At 43.2% G+C, this 24,634-nt stretch overlaps 1 protein-coding gene across 1 annotated transcript in view; it reads left to right on the top strand.

The window, feature by feature from the left end:
* Nucleotides 1-19,535, top strand: part of LOC109874305 (calcium-binding mitochondrial carrier protein SCaMC-2) — a 29,772-nt gene extending 10,237 nt beyond the window's left edge. The window contains exons 2-9 of the mRNA XM_020466163.2: nt 3,004-3,130; nt 3,440-3,527; nt 4,571-4,682; nt 6,068-6,226; nt 6,836-6,988; nt 7,255-7,530; nt 10,019-10,169; nt 15,578-19,535. Coding sequence (XP_020321752.1) covers nt 3,004-3,130; nt 3,440-3,527; nt 4,571-4,682; nt 6,068-6,226; nt 6,836-6,988; nt 7,255-7,530; nt 10,019-10,169; nt 15,578-15,762 — 1,251 coding nt within the window. The 3' untranslated portion in view covers nt 15,763-19,535. The remainder of the gene's footprint in view (nt 1-3,003; nt 3,131-3,439; nt 3,528-4,570; nt 4,683-6,067; nt 6,227-6,835; nt 6,989-7,254; nt 7,531-10,018; nt 10,170-15,577) is intronic.
* Nucleotides 19,536-24,634: the final 5,099 nt, after the last annotated feature.

The following is a 24,634-nucleotide window of genomic DNA, read 5'->3' as shown; positions in this document are numbered from 1 at the left end:
ACTCGGACAGGGAGAGATTGAAAATGTCAGTGAAGACACTTGCTAGTTGGTCAGCGCATGCTCGCAGTATACCTCCTGGTACCCCGTCTGGCCCTGCGGCCTTGTGAATTTTGACCTGTCTAAAGGTCTTACTCGCATCGGCTTTGGAGAGCGTGATCACACAGTCACCCGGTACAGGTGGTGCTCTCATGCATCTTTCAGTATTATTTGCCTCGACGCGAGCACGGAAGTAGTTTAGCTCCTCCGGGTCACTGGGCAGCTTTCGGCTGTGTTTCCCTTTATCGTAGAGGTCGACCGATTTTATGATTTTTCAGCGCCGATACCGATTAATCGGCCGGGTTTGTTTTATTTGTAGTAATGACAATTACAACAATACTGAATGAACACTTATTTTAACTTAATATAATACATCAATAAAATCAATTTAGCCTCAAATAAATAATGAAACATTTTCAAATGTGGTTTAAATAATGCAAAAACAAAGAGTTGGAGAAGAAAGTAGAATTGCAATATGTGCTATGTACGAAAGCTAACGTTTAAGTTCCTTGCTCAGAACATGAGAACATATGAAAGCTGGTGGTTCCTTTTAACATGAGTCTTCAATATTCCCAGGTAAGAGGTTTTAGGTTGTAGTTATTATAGGACTATTTCTCTCTCTACCATTTTGTATTTCATTAACCTTTGACTATTGGATGTTCTTATAGGCACTTTAGTATTGCCAGTGTAACAGTATAGCTTCCGTCCCTCTCCTCGCTCCTCCCTGGGCTCGAACCAGAAACACAATGACAACAGCCACCATCGAAGCAGCGTTACCCATGCAGAACAAGGGGAACAACTACTAGAAGGCTCAGAGCGAGTGACGTTTGAAACGCTATTAGCGCGTGCTAACTAGCTAGCCATTTCACTTCGGTTACACCAGCCTCATCTCGGGAGTTGATAGGCTTGAAGTCATAAACAGCGCAATGCTTGACACACAACGAAGAGCTGCTGGCAAAACACACGAATGTGCTGTTTGCTTCTGCCTACCACCGCTCGGTCAGATACTTGTATGCTCAGATTATATGCAATGCAGGACACGCTAGATAATATCTAGTAATATCATCAACCATGTGTAGTTAACTAGTGATTATGATTGATTGTTTTTCATAAGATACGTTTAATGCTAGCTAGCAACTTACCTTGGCTTACTGCATTCGCGTAACAGGCAGTCTCCTTGTGGAGTGCAACGAGAGAGAGGCAGGTCGTTATTGCGTTGGACTAGTTAACTGTAAGGTTGCAAGATTGGATCCCCCGAGCTGACAAGGTGAAAATCTGTCGTTCTGCCCCTGAATGAGGCAGTTAACCCACCGTTCCTAGGCCATCATTGAAATTAAGAATGTGTTCTTATCTGACTTGCCTAGTTTTAAATAAAGGTATAATAAAAAAACAGCAAATCTGCGCCCAAAAATACCGATTTCCGATTGTTATGAAAACTTGAAATCGGCCCTAATTAATCGGCCATTCAGACCTCTAGCTTGGAGATAATAAGCTATCTCTGCACTTGGGTAAAACTGAGGCAATTCTTTTTGGATCCAGGCCTACATTGAGTAGGTCCACTGAAATCAGAGTGGAGTTAGGGGGTGAGGTGCTGACTAAAACTAAAACCTATGTTTGCTACCTGAGATGTATCCTTGATGGAAGCTTGGTAGGTGTGAGCATGGCCAATAAAGTTCTAGGGAAGGTTAATGCCTGGACTAAGTTTTTGGCTAGAAAGTCCAAACGGCTTGAAAAGGACTCTATGAAAGAGCTAGCCACAGCCCTCATCCAATGCCATTTTGCCTACGCTATTACTTCCTGGTTTGGGGGATTATCTAAATGTATGATGGGGAAGCTCCAGATAGCCCAGAATAAGCTGATCTGGGTAGTAATTGAAGGCGAGTCCATGTATCCACATAGGCAGGAGCTGCTTTCACGAACTAAACTGGCTGCCTGTTGAGGCTAGGGTGTCCCAGATTAGACTGTTTGGTTTACAGGAGTATTTATGGTCCTGCGCCCAGATATCTAAGTGATGACTTTCCTCGTGTTAGGGATGCACACAATCACAGCACCAGATCAGGTGTTGCTGATGTGTGCTTATACAGGTTCAGGAGTAATGCTGGGAAAGGTACTTTCTTGTATACTGGAGCCTCAGAATGGAATGAGTTGCCTCTGCCTATAAAAACAATGTCCTCTCTGGACAGCTTTAAAAATAAAGTGAAAATATGTTTGTCTTCTGTGCCCATGTGAATAACCCCTACGATGTAACTGCAATGATGAGAGAAATGTGTTGGATCTTGCCTAGCCATCTTGTCTCAAGAGGACCACCATGGAAATAAGTCCCAGGCTTTATTGTGTTATCCTCCATGTGCATGTTTGGCCTTTTCATGTTTTTGTGTACTTTTTTAATATATTTTTTTTAATGGTCGAATTAATAAACTAAACTAAATGGATTGAACAGCCTGTGTGCTCCTTTAGCTAGGCCTGAGCTAGAGTTCAACATGCCTGTGAGGGTCTAAACCAGGACTGCCCAATTCCAGTCCTGGAGGGTTTTCATCCTCTCCTAATCAGGGATTCATTCAAACCTGGGACACCAGGTGAGTGCAATTTAACTACCAGGTAGAAACAAACTGAAATTTAGGCTGCTCTGGTCTAAACACTCCACACTAATGGAGCAGGTGGACCAGGTGATGTCCACTATGTGACCACTCTGGAGCAAACAAGACCCAGGTGGCTTGTGGTTGTAACCTTCCCTCACTGATCTACACTCCTGTCCTCAAATCACTCAGTCCATCTCTTTGTCTTGGTCTCCTTATCCAAATGCAACAGGCTTTTGTCATACTTTTAACTGAACATAGGCTTTCCCTTGAGAATGGTCCATTTTCTTTTTAAACCTACAGTTATATCCTTGCTACTCTTCAGCCTGTATCTAAATTGATATTTAAATTCTCATTGAAGTGTAAAAATCCTCTCCTTATTTTCTGACAGAAAATAGTTAAAGCGGGAGATAAGGACCTGGACGGCCAGTTGGACTTCGAGGAGTTTGTCCACTATCTGAGAGACCACGAGAAGAAGCTCCGGCTGGTCTTCAAAAGCTTGGACACTAAGAACGATGGTAGGAACACAGAGAGGGGCCGCATAGGCCGGAGCCACACAACCACTGAATGCATTCACTTGTATCACTATGTTTATCTTAAACCACGGTTTAGCCTACAAAGTGCTATGCTGTACTATTCACTTGGGGGGAAATTATGCATTGGGTTTAGCTGTGCATGCACAATGACTAACTGAGGAAATTCAGCCTTTAGGTCTATTACATTGAGGTACTATTTTATAAGCTGGTAGTAAAAACTTTGCTATAATATCCGGTCAGTGAGATCCCTTACGAGTGGCTGATGTTGATGTTTACTCTTTTGCCCCGCAGGTCGTATTGACAAGCAGGAAATCATGCAGTCCCTTCGAGACCTGGGGGTTAACATCTCCGAGCAGCAGGCAGAGAAGATCCTCAAAAGGTAAGGCTGTCAACCTGGGCTGACGTGTCTCCCGTCTCACCAACACTCTAAACCATTAGCTCTAAGTGTCTGTCTGTGTTAGTCAGTCCAGCATGAATTATGTCTCTTCTCTACCTCATACTCCCTCTACCTCATACTCTCTCTACTTTTTACTCTCTCTACTTTTTTGCCCCCTTTCTCCGTTTCACCTCTAATTCTTGACTGTTTGCAGTCAGTCTTTTTACCACGGCGGTTAGCTAGATGCTTGAGTCAACTATCTCGAGTCCACCAGAACCTTCCACAGAAGTGTTTCCCTCCAAGCACCGGGATACTGCCTGCTAGCCCTGGTCAGAGATGCCACTAATATGCTGTCATGGCTTTTTGGGGGCTTGGCCTTTTATATATATAAGGAAGCACACTTTTTAGGCATATTGGTTAGGGGAGGAAACTATAATTTACTCTGGTTAATATAATATGTAGATATTAAGCCATTTACCACCATGTCCAATATGGAATCACTGAATCACTACGATTCCATGATATCCCCCTTCTTTCTTTTTAGTTCTGAATGTGTGTGTGCTTCTCCCTGTCCTCTCATTTTCTGTGCCTCCCCTCTCCCTTTTCTCTCTCTTTCAACCTCTTGCTGGTCTCAGAATAGTGTAGTAAGTAATGGAATCCTCTCCGTCTGCTTGCCCTACCTGTCACAAACCATCGTCTTCACTTCTTATTCTACTGTGTTTCTGCCCTCCAAGTTTTTTTCTCTTCTCATATTACAAAGAAAGCGGCAGAAAAAGCTGCATCCCTTCAATTGCTTGTGAAAAATCCCAAATAAGAAGAGTACTGAATGATTCCCAACACACAAAATGCCCATTTCATGCTTCAATTTGGAAAGGTAAAAAAAGCAGCACTTAAATGCTTTGATCCTTTTATCCAAAAGGTGTGCATGTGTGAGCATACTGCTTCTGAATTCAGGCAAACACACACACAGGTGAAACAAAAGAGAATATGCGCTGTAAAAAGCTACATTGTAATGGTTCTGGTCTTTTCTGTTTCTCTGTCAACAGCATGGATAAGAATGGCACGATGACCATCGACTGGAACGAGTGGAGAGACTACCACCTACTGCACCCCGCCGATAACATTCCCGAGATCATCCTGTACTGGAAACACTCAACGGTAAGGCTAGAAAGTTAGAAAGAAAAACAGCACTTTTTCTCTCAGGGTTGTTCAAAATAACAAGCTTTGGTTGTTTTTCATCAAGTAAAAACTACCAGGATAGTATGAAACACATTTGTATATCCTGTTTATTGTCTGGTTCTATATCCTGTTTATAGTCTGTCTGTATGTCCCGTGTATGGTCTGTCTGTATATATCGTTCATAGTTTGTCTTTAAATCCTGTTTATAGTCTGTCTGTATATCCGGTTTGTCTGTCTGTGTATCATGTTCATTATCTGTCTGTTTTTAGTATGGGATAGTATGAAACACATTTGTATATCCTGTTTATTGTCTGGTTCTATATCCTGTTTATAGTCTGTCTGTATGTCCCGTGTATGGTCTGTCTGTATATATTGTTATATCTGTCTGTTTTTAGTATGGGATAGTATGAAATAGATAGTATTTTCTTATAGAAAAGCATAGTTGTGTTCATATATTGTTAATGGTCCCACAGACACTCTCCTTGCTGTATTAGCCGTCTAGGCCCTGACCAGGGTTCCCGGAAATACTCCCTGAAGGAGCCAAACGGGTCACTGTGATCCTGTTTAATCCCCTTGAACAGATCAACCAACCACCTTCCGCTGACGTCAATCAGCAAGCTTTTCCACAACCTGTTAGGCCAGGAGGGCAGACAGCCGTTCCTGTAGATCATAATGGAGATTCAGTTCACACACTCGTCGTGCTCATGAAGGTCCATTTTTATATTGGAGTGACACGGGACCATAAGAAGTACTGTTGCTTACATGAATTTGAGTTTTGGAGCAGGATGCCTTTTTATTTGATTCCCCCGGTGAATGTTATATCCTCATCGGTTCGACCAGCTATCACGGTACGTTTGCGCGTGCCGCAGGGGGACCTGTTTAAATTGGGAGACTACCACTCTCTAAGTGGACTTGAACTAAAGGGAATTTGAATGGGTTAAAAGCGGCTCTCGCAGCTGAAACACAGTTGGTGCTCTCACGATTTGTCGTGACCCCCAACCCCCTTCTAAGACCGCAAAGTTAATGTCGAGACATTCCTGTTTAAATTTATCGTGGGACACCGACTGGCTGATCCCTTGCAGGAACTGTTTTTAATACCGGTTTACATAAATAAATCTGTAAACCTGTGATGATCCTCTGCCTTATTGGACCCCCCTCTACAGTTGTCAAAACAAAGCTTTCAATTATATCCCAATGGGATGCCTATATGTGTTGGCTTATGATTTCATAATACTGTTGGTCACAGGTTAGAATCAGGAAAATTGACCCACCAACTTTTTATGTCAATCGTGTGTGTGTGTGTGTGTGTGTGTGTGTGTAGGGTCCTCCTTCCACTGCCCTGACCTGCTCCTGTCTGTCTGTAGATATTCGATGTGGGGGAGAGTTTGATGGTGCCAGATGAGTTTACAGCCGAGGAAAAGAAGACTGGGATGTGGTGGCGACACTTAGTGGCTGGAGGGGCAGCCGGCGCCGTGTCTCGAACCTGCACCGCACCCCTGGACCGGCTCAAAGTGCTCATGCAGGTAAGAGCACTCCCAGGAGAGAATTTTTTTTAAAGCTGACCTCAGTTAAGAATGAAAAGGACAAAAACTCCAGTTATTTTTGTGTTCACACTGCAAGTGAACCCCGATCCTCTTTAATGCAAACATTCTTAGTTCACTTCAACTTTAAACAGCCAGTATTTGGCTCACATTAAAAACAAGCTTAAAACCTCACCCCACCTTTAGCTTATACACTATTAATATAACCTATGTATATATCCTATTGCAGAGAGACATTTGCATAAGGACACTTTCTACTAGTGAGTGCAATTCCACTGATAGCACCCGCAATGATTGAGACGCACAGAACAGAAGCACTGGTGTCAGCAGAAGCCCACTGGGAGAACTCAGTTTGTTCTTCTTTATCCTTTCATCCCATGCTCTGTGTCCACTCATTCCCAGTGTTGTTTTTAATGAGCGGATGGAAACGGAGCACGATAACAGTGAAATGACATGAAAACATGAACAATGTGTCGACACATTCCATCAACATTATAGAGAGGAGAAGAAGTGGCTTACGGTTCCTCCTTGTTCATCTGCCAACATGACGATTGAATGATGTAACGATCTGTCTTACGGTCTCATTGCCAGGTCCACGCCTCCCGTACCAACAGCATGTGCATTGCCGGCGGCTTCACCCACATGATACGCGAGGGCGGTATGTGGTCACTATGGCGAGGCAATGGCATGAACGTCATCAAGATCGCCCCTGAGTCAGCCATCAAGTTCATGGCTTACGAGCAGGTAACCCTATTGTTCAGCACCTTTACTTTAATATGACTAGACCCTTTGCTGTCAAGTTGGAGTCAATGAACGTTTTGCTATTAACCACTCTGTAGTTTACTGTCCTTCGGTAAAAAATGTCTCCTTCAGACTTTGTCGAGGAACATACTCAGAGGAAATACTACTATAAGCTCCTGTCACTTACCAAGTTGGTTTTGACTATGGCCTCTCACAGTTGAACTCAAATACTCTTGAGGACGGTCACTAACCAGAGTTGTGTTGTCCAGATCAAACGTTTGATAGGCAGCAACCAGGAGACACTGGGCATCCTGGAGAGGTTTGTGGCGGGATCTCTGGCTGGAGCCATCGCCCAGAGCAGCATCTACCCCATGGAGGTGTTGAAGACCCGCCTAGCCCTGAGGAAGACGGGACAGTTCTCTGGCATCGCTGACTGTGCCAAACAGATCTTCCGGAAGGAGGGCATGGCCGCCTTCTACAAGGGCTACATTCCCAACTTGATAGGCATCATCCCCTACGCTGGCATCGACCTGGCTGTCTACGAGGTGTGTGTGTGTGTCAAGGTTTACTTTAGGAAAATGTGACGCCGGACAACGTGACCGGGTAGATTTAAATTAACCGTCCGTTATGGGAAATTGACCCATATGCATTGGGTATGTAACCCATTAGCGTGTTTACCACAGTGCTCAGAATGACAGAAATCACATTTAGATTGTGGGCATCATAACAGAACATGCAACTCCTGTAAAGAAGCCGCCAATTAAACATTATTTTCAAACATTTGCCAAAATGCAATAAGTGGGGAAACAACATTCTGAACAGAGCCCCTGATGCGAGCAGATCCATAAGCTTATGTGACAGATGAAAATCTCAGTTACAAATGGGTTGCTAATATGACTGACTATGCTTCTGCACAACGAAAGAAAGTTGATATGAAAACCAATAGAACAGAAGAGAAATGGCATATGAGGAAGTCTTTCATAGGTGGCGTGTTCAATTTCCCCTAAAGTAAATTGAAATAAATTAGCCCAAAGTCACTCCTGTCTATTCAAAATACTTCACCAGAGAGCCTATGAATCAAGAATCATTAGCTTCTTTAAAAAAAATGCTGTGTATTGTTTCAAATCACAAGCTTGTGTAGGCTTATGCCAATATGGGCAAAACGCGTGGCAATTGGCCAAGCTGATGAGCTGTCAGTGAAAAGCATCCAAAATATGTGTGAAGATAATATATCTTGAGTATAATTTAAAATGTTTCGAAAAGAAGGGGGGTGATGTGGCGAAGATATAGGGACGTCCCTCTCCAAAATGCGCTCAGCTCTCCAGAATGCACTTAGCTGTCTCTCACCAATTATTGTTGTCCATTACATACAGTAAGCTCAAAGTATTGGGACAGTGACAATTTTGTTTTTGTTCTGTACTCCAGCACTTTGGATTTGAAGTGATACGATGACTATGAGGTTGAAGTTCATACTGTCAACTTTAATTTGAGGGTATTTTCAGCTATATTGGGTGAACCGTTTAGAAATTACAGCACTCTTTGTGCGTTAATCCCTCCGTTTTAGGGGACCAATCGTATTGGGACAAATTGACTTGTGTGTTAATGTGGTAAACGTTTAGTATTTGGTCCCATATGCTTAGCATGCAATGATTACTTCAAGCTTGTGACAAACTTGTTGGATGCATTTGTTTTGGTTGTGTTTCAGATTATTTTGTGCACAATAGAAATTAATGGTAAATAATGTACTGTTATTTTGGTGTCACTTTTATTGTAAATTAGAATAGAATATGTTTCTAAACACTTCTATTTTAGTATGATGATGCCCCCACCATGCTTCACCGAAGGGATAGTGCCCGGTTTCCTCCAGACGTGATGCTTGGCATTCAGGCCAAAGAGTTCCATTTTAGTTTCATCAGATCAGAGAATCTTGTTAATCATGGTCTTTAGGTGCCTTATGGAAAACTCCAAGCGGGCTGCCGTGTGACTTTTTTACTTTTTTCTGTCTTGCCGCTCTACCATAAAGGCCTGATTGGTGGACTGCTGCAGAGATGGTTGTCCTTCTGGAAGGTTCTCCCATCTCCACAGAGGAACTCTAGAGCTCCGTCAGAGTGACCGTGGGGTTCTTGGTCACCTCCCAGACCAAGGCCGTTCTCCCCCGATTACTCAGTTTGGCCGGGCAGCCAATTGTGCGCTACTCCCAATCACGGTCGGTTGTGATACAGCCTGGAATTGAACAAGGGTCTGTAGTGACGCCTCTAGCACTGAGATGCAGCGCCTTAGACCGCTGTGCCACTCGGGAGCCCAGCTTTAGGAAGAGTCTTGGTGGATCCAAACTACTTCCATTTAAGAATGATTGAGGCCACTGTGTTCTTGGGGACCTTCAATGCTGCAGAAATGTTTTGGTACCCTTCCCCAGATCTGTGCCTCGACACAATCCTGTTTCTGAGCTTTACAGACAATTCCTTCGAACTCTTGGTTTTTGCTCTGTCCTGCACTGTCAACTGTAGGACCTTTTTATATAGACAGGTGTGCCTTTCCAAATCATGTCCAATCAATTGAATTTACCACAGGTGGATTCCAATCAATTTGCAGAAACATTTCAATGGAAACAGGATGCCCCTGAGCTCTATTTTGAGTCTCATTGCAAAGGGTCTGAATAAAAGCACATGTTTTACAGCAGCAACCAACTGGGGAGACGCAGAAGAAATCCAGCTGAAAATAGGCTTTGTAGGCCTGTTGTGCGATATGTGATAGTTGTTCGTCATCATGCATCTTATTTACCTAACGAAGACACACACTCGACTGGTATTTCCATCAATGAATCAATTTGGCCGGCAATTAAAAAATACAAATAAATATTGGCCAAAAGCCAGCAATTACTGTCTAACGGAAATTGTGTGTGTGTTGCTAGGAGGCTTTGTAATATTAGGACATCAGTCTCCTCTCTGGTGTTATCAATCAGGACCACACATTTTCTCTCTTCAGCTAACCATTTTCTCTCTTTGTTTTTCCCACTCTTTTGTCTCCATCCAGACTCTGAAGAATTCATGGCTGCAGCGCTATGCCACAGACAGTGCTGACCCGGGGGTGTTCGTGCTGTTAGCCTGCGGTACCACCTCCAGCACCTGTGGACAGCTGGCCAGCTACCCTCTGGCCCTGGTCAGGACCCGAATGCAGGCTCAAGGTACACCCACTTCCAAAACCTATTTGGAGTTTCATTAGATAACTTGCATATAATTAGTTAGTGAAAGGTTTGTTTCATGGACCCACCAAAATCTGTGGTACCAAGGAATTTGTTAATCGGGGATGTATAATGTCTGTCTTCATATTGGTAGTGAGGTACAGGGGTATTGGTATTTTATTACATATATACAGTAAATCAAAGTTTATTTGTCATGTGCGCCGAATACAACAGGTGTAGGTAGACCTTAAAGTGAAATGCTTACTTACAGGCTCTAACCAATAGTGCAAAAAGGGTATTAGGTGAACAATAGGTAAGTAAATCAATAAAACAACAGTGAAAAACAGTAGCGAGGCTATTATCGTGTCTTTGGCTATGCCAGATTAAGTGATAGGACATGCTATTCTATAAAATAATTTCTCTGTAATTAATTTCACCTGATTAAGCTATTCAGGTTCATGTAATTAACTAGAAAGTCGGAGCACCACGAAATAATGTTTATAGAGCTGTTATCTTCCGAATAAACTAAAGACCTAGTAATCTTTTACCTCAATAGCAGTCAATATTTAATCGTCACTTTATTTAGTCTCATCTGAAAGTTGTAATTTCTTGGTTATCTTCACGAACCCTGGCTAACAAGTTGAATCAGCAATACAAAATGTGGTTTATTTATTTACTAAATACCTAAATCACACAATTACATCTACACAGAATGGATCATACATTGATTACAAATTATGTCATAAAGGAAAACGTCCCTAGTGGACGGAACAGATATGACAGCTGGTTACACAACGAGAGGGGGGTTGGGTTTGAGTGAAAGAGCGGGAAGACTGAGTAACGAAGGGAGAAGCTATGCTATCGTAAATACATTATCTTATGCATTCTAAATTACCGCCCATTTGAAAAAGGAAAATGCAATAAATATTTACTCTGAGCTACGCTTCGGTAGATTGGTCGTAGATCGTAGGCCGGCTGGTCCAGCATGGATCTCTGGTCCGCTGAAAACTGTCTAGTGGTCAATTTGGAGCGTGGTAGAATGTATACTCTGTCTGTCCTCTCCTAGTCCACGTTTAGCGAGCGGAGGGTGTAGCACTTCTTTAGTGAATAAGAGCTCAAAGTTCATACCAAGTTGCCATTCTTTAAGCTCATGCTATATTCTGGCTGGTATAGTCGAAATTCATCCTTCCGGCATGTAGGTCATCACCTTCACATTGAAATTCGATGCCAATTGTGTTAGGTTCTTGCTGATGTTGGATTAGTTCTGTAGGATGGTCTTTGTCCTTTCAACGTGGGGACTGCCAGTCCCCACATCCTTGAAACAAAGTTCTTCAAGGGGCTTATATAGGATTAGGAGAGCGGGACTTGTTTCATAGTTTACAACCTATGTCCGTTCACTTGGGCGGGGCCTCTGACTGGACAGAGTGGTGTTATGACAAACCGTTCTCTCATTTAAGAAGCTAAAATTACATTTCATATTTTCATAGTTTATTTCAACATTTAAATTGCACAACAATTCCATGTGAATCTGATAACTAGAATGTGTAGACTTTCCAAGATACAGTTTGTTGTCCTATCATCAGTAATAATGTCTCCGATGCCAACTGATCTGTCATATTCATTAAGTACGCATATTTTCAACTGGTTGGATTACTGAAATATGGTTCCGTTTTCCCATCTTTTGATGTCACCAGACTCTCTCAATGTTAACAAAAGGATTTTCAATAGTCACATCGGTAGAGTAGAGAGAGGAAAAAGGGGGGGAAGGTATTTATGGGGGTCCTAAACCTCCCCCTCAAGCCAACGTCATGACCGGTTAGTTGGGCTGATTTGAGGTAGTATGTACATGTAGATATGGTTAAAGTGACTATGCATATATGATGAACAGAGCAGTAGCGTAAAGAGGGGTTGTTGGGTGGCGGGACATACAGCAGATTGCCCAGTAAACCAATGTGCGGGAGCACTGGTTGGTTGGGCCAATTGAGGTAGTATGTACATATCTTGTCTCATCGCTACAACTCCCGTACGGGCTCGGAAGAGACGAAGGTTGAAAGTCATGCGTCCTCCGATACACAACCCAACCAAGCCGCACTGCTTCTTAACACAGCGTGCATCCAACCCGGAAGCCAGCCACACCAATGTGTCGGAGAAAAAAACAAGGTTGCCAGGTGCACGGTGAACGTGCACTGCGCCCAGCCTACCACAGGAGTCGCTGGTGTGCGATAAGACAAGGATTTTCCTACTGGCCAAACCCTCCCTAACCCGGGCGACACTAGGCCAATTGTGCGTCACCCCACGGACCTCCCGGTCGCGGCCGGTTACGACAGAGCCTGGGCGCAAACCCAGGGTCTCTGCTGGCGCTGCAGTACAGCGCCCTTAACCACTGCGCCACCCGGGAGGCCCGGGTAAACTGTTGAGAAGCCTTTTTGTCCTAGACTTGGCACTCCGGTACCGCTTGCCATGAGGTAGTAGCTGGAACAGTCTATGGCTGGGGTCTTTTGACAATTTTTAGAGCTTTCCTCTGACACCGCCTGGTGTAGAGGTCCTGGATGGCAGGCAGTTTAGCTCCAGTGATGTACTGGGCTGTACTCACTACCCTCTGTAGTCCTTGCGGCCGGAGGCCAAGCAATTGCCGTACCAGGCAGTGATGCAACCAGTCTCGATGTTGCAGCTATAGAAACTTTGGAGGCTCTCGGGACCCATGCCAAATCTTTGTAGTTTCCTGAGGGGGAATATGCTTTGTCGTGCCCTCTTCACAACTGTCTTGGTGTGTTTGGACCATTATAGTTTGTTGGTGATGTGGACACCAAGTAAGCTCTCAACCTGTTCCACTACAGCCCCGTCGATGAGAATAGGGGCATACTCTGTCCTCCTTTTTCCTGTAGTTCACAATCATCTCCTTAGTCTTGGTTACCTTGAGGGATAGGTTGTTATTCGGTCACCACCCGGTCAGGTCTCTGACCTCCCTATAGGCTGTCTCGTCATTGTTGTTGATCAGGCCTACCACTGTTGTGTTGTCTGCAAATGTAATGATGGAGTCGTGCCTGGCCATGGAGTCGTGGGTGAACAGGGAGTACAGGAGGGCACTGAGCATGCACCCCTGGGGGGCTCCAGTGTTGAGGATCAGCGTGGCAGATGTGTTGCTGCCTACCCTCACCACCTGGGGGCGGCCCGCCAGGAAGCCCAGGATCCAGTTGCAGAGGGAGGTGTTTGTCCCGGGATCCTTAGCTTAGTGATACTATGGTGTTGAACGCTGAGCTGTAGTCAATGAATAGCATTCTCACATAAGTGTTCCTTTTGTCCAGAAGATGTCGAAACTATGAAATAACACACATGAAATCATGTAGTAACCAAAAAACAAATCAACATGCAGTTGAAGTCGGAAGTTTACATACATCTTAGCCAAATTTTAAACTCAGCTTTTCCACTATTCCTGACATTTAATCCAAAACAATTACCTGTTTTAGGTCAGTTAGGATCACCAATTTATTTTAAGAGTGTGAAATGTCAGAATAATAGAGATTTATTTCAGGTTTTATTTCTTTCATCACATTCCCAGTGGGTCAGAAGTTCACATACACTCAATTAGTATTTGGTTGCATTGCCTTTAAATTGTTTAACTTGGGTCAAATGTTTCGGTGATGGCCACTCTAATACCTAGACTCTGTTGTCCTTAAGCCATTTTGCCACAACTTTGGAAGTATGCTTGGGGTCATTGTCCATTTGGAAGACCCATTTGCGACCAAGCTTTAACTTCCTGACTGATATCTTGAGATGTTGCTTCAATAACTTCCTGACTGATGTCTTCAGATGTTGCTTCAAAAACTTTACTCCCTCATGATGCCATCTATTTTGTGGAGTGCACCAGTCCCTCCTGCAGCAAAGCACCTCCACAACATGCTGCTGCCACCCCCGTGCTTCACGTTTGAGATGGTGTTCTTCGGCTTGCAAGCCTCCCCCTTTTCCTCCAAACATAACTATGGCCAAACAGTTCTATTTTCTAAATCAAAATATATTTTATATTTGAGATTCTTCAAAGTAACCACCCTTTGCCTTGACAGCTTTGCACACTCTTAGTATTCTCTCAACCAGCTTCACCTGTAATGCATTTCCAACAATGTTGAAGGAGTTCCCACATGCTGAGCACTTGTTGGCTGTTTTTCCTTCACTCTGCGGTCCAACTCATCCTAATCCAACTCAATTGGGATAAGGTCGTATGATTGTGGATCCCGGGTCATCTGGTGCAGCACTCAATCATATGGACTTTTTTCCCAAATAGGTCTTTCTTCTGTATACCACCCCTACCTTGTCACAACACAACTGATTGGCTCAAATCCATTAAGGAGAAAATAAATTCCACAAAGTACAGAGATCCTTGAACTGGACAAGGACCTAGGCACACAGCAAAGAGTGAGTGGCCCAGCCAGAGCCCGGACTTGAACCCGATCGAACATCTCTGGAGAGACCTGACAGAGCTTGAGGAGTGGATAAGGACCTAGGCACAAAACAAAGACAATGCAGGAGTGGACAAGGACCTAGGCACACAGCAAAGACAATGCAGGAGTGGACAAGGACCTAGGCACACAGCAAAGACAATGCAGGAGTGGACAAGGACCTAGGCACACAGCAAAGACAATGCAGGAGTGGACAAGGACCTAGGCACACAGCAAAGACAATGCAGGAGTGGACAAGGACCTAGGCACATAGCAAAGACAATGCAGGAGTGGACAAGGACCTAGGCACACAGCAAAGACAATGCAGGAGTGGACAAGGACCTAGGCACATAGCAAAGACAATGCAGGAGTGGACAAGGACCTAGGCACATAACAAAGACAATGCAGGAGTGGTTTCGGGACAAGTCTCTGAAATGTCCTTGAGTGGCCCAGCCAGAGCCCGGACTTGAACCCGATCGAACATCTCTGGAGAGACCTGAAAATAGCTATGTCGTGACGCTCCCCATCCAACCTGACAGAGCTTGAGGGTGGTGAAGAATGGGAGAATCTCCCCAAATAAAGGTATGCCAAGCTTGTAGCGTCATACCCAAGAAGACTCAAGGCTGTAATCGCTGCCAAAGGTGCTTCAACAAAGTACTGAGTAAAGGGTCTGAATACTTATGTAAATGTGATTTTCCAGTTTATTTTTGCTTTGTGATTATGGGGTATTGATGAGGGGGGAACTGATGAGGGGGGAAAACTCTATTGTAATACATTTTAGAATAAGGCTGTAACGAAACAAATTGTGGAAAAAGTCAAGGGGTCTGAATAGTTTCCGAATGCACTGTATATAGTTGCCACATCAGCATTGACCAGCATGGCTAATAATATCGAAATTAACCCAGTTTCTAGAGTGTTGCATCCCTATTGTTGATGTGTATTTCATGTCGGTCATCTTCTCATGTTTTTTCCCCTCAGCCACCATCGAGGGCGGTCCCCAGATGACCATGTCGGGGCTGTTCAAACACATTGTGAAGACTGAGGGTGCATTCGGACTTTACCGAGGCCTGGCCCCAAACTTCATGAAGGTCATTCCAGCGGTCAGCATCAGCTACGTGGTCTACGAGAACCTCAAGATGAGTCTGGGGGTGGTGTCACGTTGAGGCCTGGGGGGAGAGGGAGGTATCACCTCCCCTGAAGGCCAAATTGTTCATTTTTGCTTTGCCAAGCTTTGCCAAGTGACTCGGAAAAAAGGGAGGAATCTCAGCAGACAGAGCTGGGGTTGTTGGAGACAATCTCATTCTGTAAATGTTATGAAGACAGATGGGGAGAGATATTACAACACTAAGGACAAAAAAAACGATGGAGAGATGGGAACGGACACTATGACTGGAAGGGAGGTGGGGATGGAGATCCTCTCACGTAGCTGTAACCTTAAAGTATCATTATGTAAGGAGTTATTTTGTTATCAATCCAGAGGCACAACACCATGAGTCCACTGTTGGCTTTTTATTATCAAATTGAAGACCCAGGTTAACTGAAAAGCAAACTCTTCACTGGAACTCCAGTATTCTCCAACTAACGGAAATGTATTTACTGTTATGTTCACTCAATAGTACTATCCTATAGGTGGCAGTATTAGTCAACCTATCTGGCTTGTGAAAGACTACTTTTCTAATTGTCATCTAAAGTTGTCCTATGTAATATGTATCCGCCTTAATGCAGCATTCATTAACATGCAACTATTAGGGCATTAGCTGTTATTTGTCTGGAGGGAGCAAAACCTCAACTCACATTTTTGATTAATCTGGTTAATTCCATATTTTTCCGTTTTCTCATTGTATAGCTTGATGAGAATGATAAACAACTGATTTGAACAGAAAGGGCGATGCAGATTGGATGCCCATAGTGTATTATTGTCCACTTAGTCTTAAAACCGCTGGTAAGAAGTGTGTATGTCTTGATGCTAAAACATTTTTTGTATTGTAACCAGATATTTAAATAAATATGGTCCAAGACCGGCAACGCTCAAAGAATAGATACTGTTAGCAGATGTTTAGTTACGATACTATAACATTCAGAAACTGTTAATATATTGTTTTCCAAGATACAATGCAACACATAATGATACCTACTGATCAAGGTTTGAGACGTTACGCTGTCAGTTCCTGTGTAACATTTCAGACAGGAAGATGGCGATATTGAGTCGTTTCATTTTGAAAGACCATTTTCCACCATCATGCTACAGTGGCTAATTCTAGCCCCGGTCCACAGTAGCATTTTGAAACTCTAGCGGTTTTTGAATGCCCATACTAACATACTATACCCTTAGTTAATTTATACGGGAAACAAACTGTATCGTTTCAGTTGAGCGTACTAGAACATCGCCTGTCTACCGGAAGTTGATGCTGTTGCTATGGAACCTTTTGCTAGCTTGTTAGCATAACAAATGACTAGCTAAACATTTTACGATTTCGGTAGAATCGTAGATGTAGAATGATGTAAATAATCATGTCACTAAACGTTGGGTAGTTAGTTAGATAGCTAATATGCTGTCTGGCAAGTTTGATGTTTTAGTAACTAGTTAACATACCTGTACATACTGCTGTAATGCTATATGGTTCGTTATTAGAAAAGTCATTACATTGCTCAACATTTGTCAAAATTAGTTAAAGCAATTCATTTGTATCTGCTCTCGTCGTACTTCGGTTACATATTTTATGCCATTTTCTTTAAATCTGAAAAGTTGAAGCCACGCACATTTTCTGAATTGCATTATGGGCCCTAAAAGCATCCACTGCATGTATACTTGGTATTTTGGTGAACTTTTGGCATATTATGACCAATAAACATACTATATACTCAATTCATGTCACAAATAGTACAGTTAGTGCGGTTAGTATCAGTATTCGAACGCAGCTCAGGGGTGAAAAGACAGACTGCTGCAACCCGATACACAACAACCAGCATTATTCACTGTATCATGGTGGTGGAAAATGGTGTTTCATAAAGAAAGCGCAGACATTTTCCCTGTTTTTTTCGGTCTTCTCTCCATTAAATCGAGTTAAGGAAGGAATCGACGCCTTTGCAGCCTGAATGGAGAATGTTTTCTGTACAATCCAGTCCACGGGGATATGAGTATAAAGCCGGAATAGATTGCATAGATTTTCTTTGGACGGTAAAATGAAATTACTCTATCAACATCTGACAGTCTTTCAGCTAGTATTTCTTGAGTTTGGGACTTATTTGTTTTGAGTTTAGTCGGTTGTCACTATTTAGCTAAATGCTTTTTCTAGTTGGTGCAGCTCCACAAAAATAAGTACTAATCTTTTGCACTTTTGCTTTAGAGCAAATACCGGAGCCCGAATCCATATATTCTCTCCGCAAGAGGGTGGAAAAGGCTGTGTCTGTATTATTGTACCCCACCTAAGAATACCACTCCATACTGCCTGAAGTGTAGCGCCTTATTTCCTGCATTGACGAGCAGGAAATCAGACTACCCTTTTGTAAACTTGAAATTCATTTTGTCCCCCTATATCGCTGAAGGTTTTAATGTATAGTGTATCTATACACTATACAAAACATTAAGAACACATTCTTTTTCCATGATGTAGACTGGCCAGGTGAATCCGGGTGAAATGATCCCTTATTGATGTCACTTGTTAAATCCACATCAGTCGTTGAAGATGAAAGGGAGGAGACATGTTAAAGAAGGATTTTTAAGCCTTGAGACAATTGAGTCATGGATTGTGTGACATTCAGAGGGTAAATTGGAAAGACAAAAGATTTAAGTGCCTATGAACGGGGTTTGTTAGCAGGTTTCAAGTGCACCAGTTTGTGTTTAGAACTCCCAACGCTGCTGGGATTTTCATGCTCAACAGTTTCCTGTGTGTATAAAGAATGGTCCACCACCCAAAGGACATCCAGCCAACTCAATATTGGGAAGGTGTTCCTAATGTTTGGTATATTCAGTAGTCTTTAGGTGGTCTCTTGAATCAAAACAGCCCATTCACTGTATTGAAATATTTTGCAAAACCTATCCAGAATAAATCCTGATTTACAGTGAGCTACAAAAGTATTTGGACAGTGAATTTTTTTTGTTTGTTTTGGTTCTGTACTCCAGCACTTTGGATTCCTAATGATACTATGGGGTTAAAATGCAGACACTGCGCTTTAATTTGAGGGTATCTTTGTCCATATTGGGTGACCGTTTAGAAATTACAGCACTTGTACATAATCCCTCCATTTTAGGGAGTCAAAGGTTTAGTACAGTATATGGTCCCATATTCCTGGCACACAATGACTACATCAAGCTTGTGATTCTACAAACTTGTTGGATGCATTGGCTGTTTTTGTTGTGTTTCAGATTATTTTGTGCCCAATAGAAATGAATGGTAAATAATGTGTTAGGTCATTTTGGAGTTGCTTTTATTGTAAATAAGAATAGAATGTTCTAAACACCTCTACATTAATGCTACCATGATTACAGATCATCCTGAATGAGTGAGAAAGTTACACAAACATCATACCCCCCCCCCCCCCCCCCAAAAAAATACTAACCTCCCCTCATTTTAATGGTGAGGTGTTAACATGTCTTAGGGGTATGATATTTGTGTAACTTTCTCACTCATCATTATTTACGATACATTCAGGACTATCCATAATCATGTAGATATATTCTTATTTACAATAAGTGACTCAAGTCTCAATACATTATTTACCGAAGTGCTGGAGTACAGAGCCAAAACAACAAAACAATTTGTCACTGTCCCGATACTTTGAGCTCACTGCATTTAGAAAATTCTTGAATGTATTGAAAACTATGTAAATGAACCATTGTTGTCCTTTGTAGAAGAATGCATCTATTGAATGAATGTAAAGCTAAATGTATTTATGCTTATATGGGAACAACTGTTAGTAAAGTAACTCAATATTATACTTTTGTATTGAGTCATGGTTTGAATTGCCCACATCTTGAGCACTATATACTAATATTTCATAGCAAATGGTGGATCAATGTCTGTCCCAGCCTCTGCCAATCAGGCCTCATTGACATAGTTGGAGAGGGAGTTAGATTGTAAAGAACATGAAACTTGTCTCGGACAATAAGAAGACCATAGTGAAGATTTGTCAAACTATATTTTAACTCTGCTTTTGTCACTGTTGCACTGGGATGTCAGTTGACAAAAGCAACCGGCAGAGCATGTATAACTATGAAAAGAGTGAGCCTTCACCCTGTAGTACTAATCTCATATGGGTGGCAGGTTGACCAATACTATCTGGCCTGTGAAAGGCTACCAAATTAACCCCCACAAACTTCACACAACATTTTAAGGAAAAATGCAATGTAGACTACAAATTACAATCTCCAAAGGTGTTTTGCATAGGGGAAAAAATGTAAATGCACTGAACAAAAATGTAAACACAACATGCAACAATTTCAATACCAGATACTGACTGGTTCTGATCTGCGCCCCTACCTTTTTTTAAGGTATCTGTGACCAATATATGCATATTTGTACTCCCAGCCATGTGAAATCCATAGATTAGGGCCTAATTAATTTCCATTAACTAATTTAGTAAAATCTTTGAAATTGTTGCATGTTGTTTATATTTTCGTGTGACCACCATTTGCCTCATGCAGCGTGTCTTCTTCATATAGAGTTGATTGTGGCCTGTGGAATGTTGTCCCACTCCTCTTCAATGGCTGTGCGAATATAGTTGCTGGATATTGTCGGGAACTGGAACACACTGTTTGATCCAGAGCATTCCAAACATGGAGACATCTGGTGAGTATGCAGACCATGGAAGAACTGGGACATTTTCAGCTTCCAGGAATTGTGTACAGAACTTTGCGACATGGGACCATCCATGCATTATCATGATGAAACATGAGGGGATGGCGGCAAATGATTGGTACGACAATGGGCCTCAGGATCTTTTCACAGTATCTCTGTGCATGCAAATTTCCATGGATAAAGAGTAATTGTTCGTTGTCCGTCGCTTATGCCTGCCCATAACCTCATCGCCAGAGGGGCACTGTTCACAACGTTGACATCAAAAACCGCTCGCCCACACAACACCTTACAGGTGGTTGTGAGGCAGGTAGGACGTATTGCCAAATTCTCTAAAACAACGTTGGAGGCAGCTTATGACCGCTCTGGTGGACATTCCTGCAGCCAGCATGCCAATTGCACACTCCCTCAAAACTTGAGACATCTGTGGCATTGTGTTGTGTGACAAAACTGCACATTTTAGTGGCCTTTTATTGTCCTCAGCACAAGGTGCACCTGTGTAATGATCCTGCTGTTTAATCGGTTTCTTTTTTGCCATACCTGTCAGGTGGGTGGATTATCTTGGCAAAGGAGAAATGCTCACTAACAGGGATGTTAACATATGTGCACAACATTTTTGAGAAATAGTTGTGCACACCTTTTTATAAACCAGTCAACACTACTTGCTGTTCAGTTGTCAATCAACACACAGTAAATAGTCTATGCGTCACGACTCCGCGTGGCTGGCTTTGTGAAATACACAAAAGAAAATAAATGAATGTGTCAGAAAACAATCATTAGACTCAGCGTTACCACTTACATTACGTAGATCTCATGAATTTACATGTCCCGTAGGACTATAATGACGAGATGCTCATGTTTCCTTCTTAACAATGGGAGTCGTTGTCCCAACGGTGGAAGGCAGGTGACAAACTTAGGTCCAAAATAAGCCCTTAGAAGCGCATTGTGCTTATTTTGGACAGATTTTGGTGAGAGTGAAACCTCTCACTTCACCTCTGCTGATTTTTCCTGTCATCGCACGCGTTATGACTGACAGGCACCTATCCTATCGATAGATCGCTAGCAGATGCATATCTAGCGGGAGACGGCTCAACGGACCGGCCAATTGAAACTTTGAAATTAAAAGTAGCTAGTGGAAAACACTTATCACGATACTTAGGTGCCCATACGATATCTATTGTGATTCTATATAAATTACGATTCGATATTGCGATTTGATGTTCCAAAGACATTGCTCTGTATATGAGAGCATAAAAAATGTAGTTCCAGTCATGGAAATGAAAGTGCTGAAAACATGTTGGCTCACTATGTTCTAATGAAGATGGAGGATGAAAATGCACAGTTTTAGCGCAGGTACAGCCTACTAGCGCTTGCTAACTATACCTAGAACAATTTTATTTTAGTATCAATATACTAATCGTCCAAAATATTACGATATGTAACAATGTTTTTATTTGTTTCATCACTAGTTATTACACCACTTCCTTTCCCCATTCATGACCATGGAAGAATTGGATAGGTTCCACCACCTTGATTCGATTTCAATCTGATTTCTCCCACTGCTCTATATTTGATACTTCAGTAAGACTGCCATCGTTGAAGTCGTTTGTGGTGACGTCAAAATGACGGTTGTTGTATAAAAGTCATCAGCGATTTGGATCATCTCTAACCAATCAAGAGTATCAAAGCCAACGACACATTTTCAAAATGCCACTTTACCCACCGTGTGTTGTGGCTCTGGCACAACCCATCAGTTTCTGGGACCAATCAGAACAGTTCGTATGAGTTTGCGTTCTAGAAATCGTTGGGGTTGGTACTCAGATCCAGGATCACTGCGGAGAAGAATCTTATGTCCGTGGCGTAGCAAATGGCCAGAGCAAGGAGTTTGGGTAGCCAGGCAATGTAAAGGCTTGGCCGCACTGTCAACTAAAACTGAGCTCTCAAGGGGGCTTGATCCCAATTCGTCATGCTGTCTTGGACTTTGACTGAATGCAGGCCAGGGAAGGTGTGTTAGTGGTAATGGGTGCAGGCTAGCACCATGCATGTCAATGAATAAGGGCACTAAGACTGATGGCAGTGTCCAATGCTGTTAAGGGCTGCTCTATCATGGACTAAAGGAGGGAAGTACACGACATGGTTGACTTGTGCACTAGATGCGTATCATTGACATAGAACTCTCGGGTCTGGTCTACCCTCCCTAGGACCGTAAGATGCTGTCCACAGCCCAGCAGATGCTTCAGGACAGCCGCACCAAGATTGAGCTGCTCCACATGCAGATTGTCAGTCACCCGGGCTAAAGAGGGGGAGCGGGAAGCCACTGAGTGTGTGTGTGTGTGTCCTTTGTGTGTGACTGTGTTTTTCCCAGTGCCATTTCTGTGTTTGTTCATTGGTCCCTGCAGGCCGACCCTCTGAGACGATCGGTCCTCTGGATCTACGTGTGGTTGAGCTCCGGCACCACCTGTAGATCGAGGCTGCCGTGTCAGGGGTGGCCAGGAAAGTGGGCAAGCAGCTGGGGAGGCACAAGGTGCAGGACCGCCGGGCACTGGCAGAGGTAGGTGGGCACCAGGATATAAGTGAGGTCTTGGGGGATCTGGTTAATGCAAGTCTGATTCTTTTTGGGTTGCAGGTTAAGACACCTAGTTAATGTTTTTATGGCTGGAAACATTCGTTATGCATACCTGGTGGGTCACAGAGACACTCTAAAAGTGTGTGTGACTGAGTGTTCTCCAGGCCAAGGCTGCAGGAGTCATGCCAGAAGCTAGACCTGCTGCGTCTGTCTCTGGAGCGCTGTCTAACCGAGCTGCCTGGGGTCACTGACAAAGCTTCCGAGTTCCTCTGTGGAGATGGGAGAACCTTCTAGAGTCTAGAAGGACAACCATCTCTGCAGCACTCCACCAATCAGGGCTTTATGGTAGAGTAGCCAGACGGAAGCTACATCCTCAGTAAAAGGCACATGACAGTCCGCTTGGAGTTTTCCAACAGGCACCTACAGTAAAGGACAGACTATGATAAACAAGATTATATTGTCTGATGAAACCAAAATAAACCTCTTTGGCCTGAATACCAAGCGTCACGTCTGGAGGAAATCTGCCACCCTCCCTACGGTGAAGCATGGGGATGAAGCATCATGCTGTGGGGATGTTCTTCACTGGCAGGGACTGAGAGCCTAGTCAGGATAGAGGGAAAGATGAACGGAGCAAAGTACAAAGAGAACATTGATGAAAACCTGCTCTAGAGCGCTCAGTATCTCAGACTGTGGCAACAATCCTAAGCACACAGCCAAGACAAAGGCAGGAGTTGCTTCGGGACAAGTCTCTGAATGTCCTTGAGTGGCAAAGCCAGAGCCCGGACTTGAACCCGATCGAACATCTCTGGAGAGACCTGAAAATAGCTTTGCAGTGACGCTCCCCATCCAACCTGACAGAGGTTGAGAGGATCTTCTGAGAAGAATGGGAGAAACTCCCCAAGTACAGGTGTGCCAAGCTTGTAGCATCATACACGAAAAGACTCAAGGCTGTTATCACTTCCAAAGGTGCTTCAACAATATTTCCGTTTTTTTTTTGTACATTTGCAATGATTTCTAAAAAACTGTTTATGCTTTGTCATTATGGGGTGTATGTGTGTAGATTGATGAGGGAAAAACATATCCAATCAATTTTCGAATAAGGCTGTAATATAAGAAAATTTGGAAAAAGTCAAGGGGTCTGAATACTTTCCGAATGCACTGTATGTGTAACAGTATAATTTTAGTCAGTCCCCTCGCCCATACCCGGGCTCGAACCAGGGACCCTCTGCACACATCAATTACTGGCACCCACGAAGCATCGTTACCCATCGCTCCACAAAAGCCGCGGCCCTTGCAGAGCAAAGGGAACCACTACTTCAAGGTCTCAGAGCAAGTGACGTCACCGATTGAAACGCTATTAGCGCGCACCACCGCTAACTAGCTAGCCATTTCACATTGGTTACATATGCACTATATGATCTGACAGCCAGTGTGTGTATGTGGAGGTGTACTGACTGATTTATCTGTCCCACTGTATGTTGCCCACAGCGGACATCAGTGCAGTGCTAAAAGTGGACAACAGGATGGTGGGCCGGACACACTAGAGAGTTCTGGGACCAGAGCTTCAGTATCGAGCTGGAACGGGTTAGTGTTCTATTTAGCACCAGTAGGAGTAGTTCAAGCATTATTTTTATTTTCTCAGATAACATCCTGGAGTTGTTTTTACACAATGTT

Source organism: Oncorhynchus kisutch, linkage group LG29 (assembly GCF_002021735.2).
Source record: "Oncorhynchus kisutch isolate 150728-3 linkage group LG29, Okis_V2, whole genome shotgun sequence".
Lineage (NCBI taxonomy): Eukaryota > Metazoa > Chordata > Actinopteri > Salmoniformes > Salmonidae > Oncorhynchus > Oncorhynchus kisutch.
Note: the sequence above shows the minus strand (reverse complement) of the source record. Positions and strands in the feature narration are given on the sequence as shown.